This window comes from Coenobita brevimanus, chromosome 62, assembly GCF_032717465.1.
Source record: "Coenobita brevimanus isolate Jiangsu-jjx chromosome 62, ASM3271746v2, whole genome shotgun sequence".
NCBI classification, from domain to species: domain Eukaryota; kingdom Metazoa; phylum Arthropoda; class Malacostraca; order Decapoda; family Coenobitidae; genus Coenobita; species Coenobita brevimanus.
The window spans coordinates 3576820-3584319 of record NC_137015.1 but is presented as its reverse complement, the minus strand read 5'-3'; the positions used below and the strand labels follow the sequence as shown (position 1 = coordinate 3584319).

At 45.8% G+C, this 7500-nt stretch overlaps 1 protein-coding gene across 1 annotated transcript in view; it reads right to left on the bottom strand.

The window, feature by feature from the left end:
* The window catches only part of LOC145403936 (proto-oncogene tyrosine-protein kinase receptor Ret-like), a 70251-nt gene that overhangs the window by 32870 nt on the left and 29881 nt on the right, over window positions 1–7500 (bottom strand). The window contains exon 5 of the mRNA XM_080275538.1: window positions 92–276. Within this exon, the coding sequence (XP_080131664.1) occupies window positions 92–276 (185 nt within the window). The remainder of the gene's footprint in view (window positions 1–91; window positions 277–7500) is intronic.

Sequence of the window (7500 nt, the reverse complement as noted above, 5' to 3'; positions counted from 1 at the left end):
GAGAGAGAGAGATAGATAGATAGATAGATAGATAGATAGATAGATAGAGAGAGAGAGAGAGAGAGAGAGAGAGAGAGAACGTCCAACTCACCGAGGATGCCCATTCGCACTTCATCTCGTCCGTCACTAGTATCCTGATGAGGAGGATGTCGGTGCGTGGCTTCTCCTCGCCGTCTACGAGCTCGTCATCGTCGCCTTGCACGCCCCTCTTGCCCCCTCGCCCCCCCTTTAGCACGGTGCCGGGGGGGCCTATCACCACCTCGATGTAGCTCTTGGCTGTGGGGGGAAAGAAAGGTGTTAGTAAAGGTGACAGAGGTGTTAGTATTCTCTCTCTCTCTCTCTCTCTCTCTCTCCACTCGACTTCCTCCTCCTTCTCGTGGATTTCAACTTTCCAATCCTTTGTAGTGAACTCGTGAGAAGCCCTTTCCTCTCTCTCTCTCTCTCTCTAGTTTTTTTTTATTCCTGCTGCCACCAGACGATTTTATTCAGTGGTAAATTTGCCCCCCCTTCCCCCCTCCGACTCGAAAAAGCCAATCCTAGTGCAATACATTATCATCATCGCCATCACTACTTCTAACCCCATCATCATCATCATCCCCACTATCCCTATCACCACCGTCATCCTTAAATACCATCCCTCCTACCTCTATCAACCATCACCACCACCACTATCACCATCTTCCGTCCACCACCACCACCACCACCACCACCATCATCATCCATTCGTTCACCACCACCACCAACCATCACCACCACCACCGTCGACATCTAACACTCACCACCATCTTCAACTATCACCACAATCATCACCATCACCACTATATCTCGGGCCAGTATCAGCGCTCGTCTCACCATCATGCTCAAGCACCATTATCACCACTATGCTTCAAACACTATTATCACCATAACTACCCTTCCTGCCACTACCATCCATTCCTCCTAACACTATCACCACCACCACCACTATCACCATTACCTTCGCTCTCATCATCATCACCATTACTGTCCTCCCTTCCATTATCATCACTCCCACCATCACCATTACTCCTATCACCACCACCACCATTCCTCCCAGCACCATCATTCAGCAGTCCCCACCCCCACTACCATCACCATCTTTCCTTCCACCACAACCATCACTCAGAAATCACCACCACCACCACCATTACTCCTACCACCATCACTCTCAGCATCCCCATCCCCAACACCACCACCACCACTCAGCAATCCCCACCACCACCACCAGCACCATCACCCTTCCTCCCTTCCACCACCACCACCACACCATCATTACTCCTACCACCCTCACTCCTACCACCATCATTCTCAGCATCCCCATCCCCATCACCACCACCACCACTCAGCAATTCCCACCACCACCACCAGCATCCTTCCTCCCTTCCACCACCACCACCACACCACCATTACCCCTACCACCATCATTCTCAGCATCCCCATCACCACCACCACCACCACCACCACTCAGCAACCCCCACCACCACCACCACCATCACCCTTCCACCACCACCACCACACCATCATTACTCCTACCACCATCAGTCTCAGCATCCCCATCCCCATCACCACCACCACCACACCACCACCACCAGCATCCTTCCTCCCTTCCACCACCACCACCACACCACCATTACCCCTACCACCATCATGCTCAGCATCCCCATCACCACCACCACCACCACTCAGCAACCCCCACCACCACCACCACCATCACCCTTCTTCCCTTTCACCACCACCACCACACCACCATTACTCCTACCACCATCATTCTCAGCATCCCCATCACCACCACCACCACCACCACCACCACCACTCAGCAATCCCCATCAGCACCACCCCAGCACGAAGCAGCAGCAGTAAGGGATGATCCAGTGCTGACCCTACACCGCTACACCTACTCAGCTTTAAACCCGCCTCTCTCTCTCACTCCAACCCCCCCCCCTCCCGCCAAAATGGACCAATCCGGGGCCTCTAATTGTGTCCTAATGCATTCTTATTGGTCCATGTCCCTCCTGTCCCATCCCTGCTACGAAATAATGGACCAAATACGTCTTAGTGTCTTTTGCACTCTGTCCCACTAGGCAATAAGTAACCTGTACCCTCCCTCACTAGGAAATAAAGGGCAAAATACGTCTAAATGTCTTTTGTACCCTCCCCGAGCAGGAAGGAACGATTAATTTTAGTGTCATGTACCCTCCCTCACTAGGAAATCATGGACACAAAATCTCCTAAGTGTTTTTCGTACCCACACCCCCAGTAGGAAAAAATAATAAAATGTTATGTACCCTCCTTCACTAGGAAATAAACGATAGCATTCTGTACTCTTCCCTTGTACGAACTAAAGAATAAACTTCGTGTACACTCCTCCTGTAGGAAATAAAGTACGTCTAGCGTCCTGTACTCTCCCGCAGTAGGAAAAGTGTCATGTACTCTAGCATTACAGAAAACCAAATATAAGTAAGCATCCTGTACTCTGCCTTCAAAGGGAAAAAAATACATGGAGTCTTGCAAATAACCTTCGTAAACACACACACACACACACACACACATACACACACACACTGGCACACTCATTATCCGATCCAAGCAAACGCATAATCCGATCCAGACCAACGCATTATCCGATCCAGGCCAACGCATTATCCGATCCTGGCCAACGCATTATCCGATCCCGGCAAACGCATTATCCGATCTCTGCCCAACGTATTATCCCCTCCCGGCAAACGCATTATCCGATCCAGGCCAACGCATTATCCGATCCCTGCCCCAACGTATTATTCGATCCTGGCCAACGCATTTTCCACATATAAAAAATGAAAGTCGAAAATTTCCTGTTTACATAACCACCAGACCGACGGCCGGCTGCATTCTAATTGGCCGAAATTCTCTCTCTCACTCAGTAATTGTCTATCCTCTTCGTTTCATCCTGTTTTCTCTCTTCCTCTTCTTTTTACCCTCCCTTTCTCTCTCTCTCTCTCTACAATCGTCTATCTGCGTTTCATGCCGTTTTCTCTCTTCCTTTTCTTTTTACCTCTCTCTCAGCAATCGACTATCCTCTTCGTTTCATCCTGTTTTCTCTCCTCCTCTTCTTTCACATCTCTCCCCCTCTCTCCCACCCCACAAAAATATCACATCCAAACACAGAACGCACACTCCCCCCATATTTAAACACAATATCGCCAGAACACTCCCTAAATCCCCCAAACTCCCCGCCCGCCTTTGTTTACATATCGCCTGGCCAATGGGAAGGCAGGGGCGGGCGAGAGGAGAGTTCTGATTGGCTGATGAGGGGGGTGGGCGGGCTAATGTCGTGTTTAGGGGTAATGTGTTGGGGGTGAGAGGCCGTTGTGGCAGGGAAATTCCCCTAGAATGCTCTTACCCAGGCTAGGTTTCTCTCTCTCTCTCTCTCTCTCTCATTATCCTAATCTTATGCTATTGGTCTATATATGCTCTCTCTCTCTCTCTCTCATTCTCTTTCATCTTGGCTCCCTCGTGCACTCTATCCGGGAAAAGAGAAAAAAGAGGAGGTAAAGAGCCACTGAAAGAGAGGGTGCAAGAGGACAGGAGAGAACATAATACGGAGAGTAAATGAGAGAGAGAGAGAGAGAGAGAGAGAGAGAGAGAGAGAGAGAATGCCAAAGACGAATAGAAAAAAGAAAAAGAAGAAAAACAACAGGAACAAGTCAGATACAAGAAGGAGAGGAAGAAGGAAGGCATGGGGGGGGGGAACGAAGGGAGGAGGAAGGAAGAGAAACAGGGAGAAGAAATTAAGAGAGGAGGGAGGAAAAGATGAGGAACAAGGGAGGAAGGAGGAAGGAAGACGGGGAGGAGGGAAGAAAAGAAGGAGGAAGGAAGGCGGGGGGAAGATGGGAAGGAGAGAAGAAAGGAAGGAAGAAGGAAGAAAAGATGGAAGTGAAGAGGGGGGGAAAAATGGAGGGAATCATGAAATCTGGAAGGAAGGAAGCAGACACGGAAGTAAGAAGGAAGGAGGGAAGGAAGGAAGGAGGAAATGAGAAAAAAGGAGGGATTTGAGAAACTAGGAAGGAAGGACGCAGACACGGAAGTAGGAAGGCAGGAGGAAGGAGGAGACGAAGAGAGAAATAGATGAAAAGAAAGATACAGGGGAAAATAAATGAATAAAGTTTTTTAGAGAGGAGGGAGGAGAAGGAACAAGGAGAGAAGGATTAAGAAAAGACGGAAGAAAGAATGGAAGGAGGAAGAGAGATTAGGCAAGGAGGCTGAAGGAAAATAAAGAGGGAAGGAAGCGTGAAAGATGGAAGAGGAAAAGAAACAGGAGAGAAAAAAATGGAAGAAGGATAGGCACAGAAAATTGGACGGAGGGAGGTGAAGAAGGAAGAGAAAATGAGGGAAGGGAGGGGGGAAGAGGAGACAGAAGAGAAATGGAAAGAAGAAGAGATAAAGAAGACAGAAAATAAAGAAAGGAAGAAGGAAGACACGGAACAGAAAAAGAAAGAAGGTATAAAGAAAGGAGGAAGGAAACAGAGAAACAAAAGTAGGAACGAAGGAGAGGCGGAAGAGGAGATGAAGAAGTGGAGAGAACTGAGACGGAAATAGAAGGAGAGAGGAGAGATAAAGAGGGCAGAATGGAGGTAGACAGGAAATGGAGAGAAGGAAGAGAGAAAAGAGAGGCGAGAGAGAAAAGCAAAGATGTCAATAGGAAATGAGCATGAATAAGGAAAGGAGACATGAATGAAAGAAGAAAAAGAATGAAAAAAGATGACAAGGGGGAACTGAAAGGAAACGGGAAACAGGGAAGGAAGAAAGGAAGGAAGGAAGTGAGGAAGGAGGGAAGGAAAGAAGGAAGGAAGAGAAGGAGGAATAAATGATTAAAGAGAAGGAAAGGCGGAGAAGAAGGATGCGGAGAAGGAGGGAGAGAAAAGAGAAGATAAGCCAGTTAAAGAATTGAGAGAGAGAGAGAGAGAGAGAGAGAGAGAGAGAGAGAGAGAGAGAGAAAGTGGGTTACAGAGAATATCATGTTAGGTTTCCAAGACAACCAACCCGCCTCTTCCACCTCTCCCTACACACACACACACACACACACACACACACACACACACACACACATAAACAAACACACACACACACACACACTAAAACAGACGCCCATACACATCCAAACGAAATCACTCATATGGACTAAAATACATATACAAGACAAACACATACACACACGACCACACATACTACACAAATACACAAATACACTTTTTTGCTACTTTATAATCCATCATCATCCATTATTATTATTATTATTATTATTATTATTATTATTATTATTACTACTACTACTATTCTTGTTGTTGTTGTTGTTTTTACTGATGCCCAGAATAAGGGATGATTGTAAGTGCTAAACCTACTTATAAACACGTAGACTAAGTAAGGATCGAACCCACCCACTGCCCACAAAATCTTACAGAACATAGGAGTGTCGATACGTACTTCACTAGATGAATTACGCTCTAGGTCTTTCACTCTAACTTGGCCCAGATTTTCGTCCTTTCACGGCTTATTTCACGTATCTATGTGACAAATAAATAAATAAAATACAAAAAATAAAAAATAATACGGTGCTATGATTCAACACCCTTTTCATAGCACTTCTTCGTGACTAGCATCGTCTTCTAGGGCTAATGTGCAGTTGTTAGTCATCATTAATGACGGGGAAGTGGCAATTTTGGGTCAGGTTATAGTGAAAGGAGTATAGAGATGATGGTTATAATATTTGCCACATCTTGAAGACGTTCCACTAAGAAAGGCATCAATCTTTAACTCCTAACTTTCCATCTTGTATTTTTTTTTTTAATCTTTTTGTGTTTTAATTTCTTTTTTTTTTTTTGTTTTTTTTGTATAGATGGTGTGGTGAGGATGGAGAGAACGATGGTGACTGCGAAAGATGGATAGACAGACAGATAGATAGATAGGCAGATAGATATAAACACACTGTAGATGGATATACGGAGATAGACAGACATATAGACTGATAGATACATAGACAGATAGAAGAGATACATGAGAAAGAGAGAGAGAGAGAGAGTGACAGGATTAATGAGGGAGAGACAGAGACATGTAATGAGAGAGACTGAGGAGATGAAAGAGTCCTACCCATACGTCAATGAGAGAGAGAGAGAGAGAGAGAGAGAGAGAGAGAGAGAGAGAGAGAGAGAGAGATGGGGGGTATCGTGGCAAAGAAAATCCAACAGAGAACGGAGGAAACAAAGAAAGACAGAGAAATAGCCATATGGACAAGACAGAAACATAGACAAAGAAAAGAAAGAGACAGAAGAGAGAGAGATGGCAGACAGAGACAGAAGAGAGAGATGGCAGACAGAGACAGGAGAGAGAGATGGCAGACAGAGAGAGAAATAGACAGGAAAAGCCAAGGTGCATGGAAACAAAGAAGTTGAGACAAAGAAGGCCAGAAGAGACAGACTGAAGTGATAGAAAGAGACAGAAAGCAGAGACAAATACTGAAAAGACATGGAGAGCAAGGAGACAGACAGACAGGGACAGAAAGGAGAAAGACAGAAAGAAAGAAAGGACAAAGACAGAGAAGCAACCATACCCACAGACACAGACATGAAGCACTGAGGGGAGACAGACAGACAAAGACATGCAGTGAACTAGAAGAGACAGAAAGACAGACAGAAAGGTAGACAGACAAGGAAAGAGACAGACAGAAAGACCGAGGGACACAGACAGGCAGAAAGACAAAGAGAATAAACTTGGGCAACAGACAGACAGACAGAATAACCAAAGGAAACAGACAGGCAGAAATAGACAGACAGACAGACAGACGGGAGAGCTGTCAACAAAGCCCCCTTTCATTGATCTCTTGGACAGAAAGTTATGAATGGAGCGTACTCGAGAGAGAGAGAGAGAGAGAGAGAGAGGGGGGGGGGGAGGATCAAGACGTGTGGGCGGGCGAGGGGAAAAAACATGAAGAGGAAGAGTGAGTGAGGAGACGCATAATTAGAGAGAGAGAGAGAGAGAGAGAGAGAGGAATATAAAAAAGATCAGTGAGGAAAAGAGAAGGAGAATGACAGACGGTATGAGAGTAAGAGAAAAGAATAAAGAGAGAGAGAGAGAGAGAGAGAGAGAGAGAAGCGCGCCACTCCCTAGATGAATCGGCAAATGTGATTGGTCGGCGGCTGACGCGGGAATTTCGAGGGACCGTGAATATAAATGTTTACATCCCGCCCCTCCCCGACCCCCCAAACCATACCCCTTCCTCTATTTCCATTTCTTTACTAATTCTCTCCTTTATTTCCATCTCTTTATTTTCTTCCTTTATTCAACTTCTATTTAGTCTTTTTTTTCTCTCTATTTCTGCACCAACAAATTCTTCACATCTTTCTACTTACACTTCAATTCTCTCTTAAGCTTATTCTTTTTTTTCTAATTCATAGACTATATATTTTTCTAACCTTCTGCAGCCTTACCTATCTACCTACCTCATCTGCC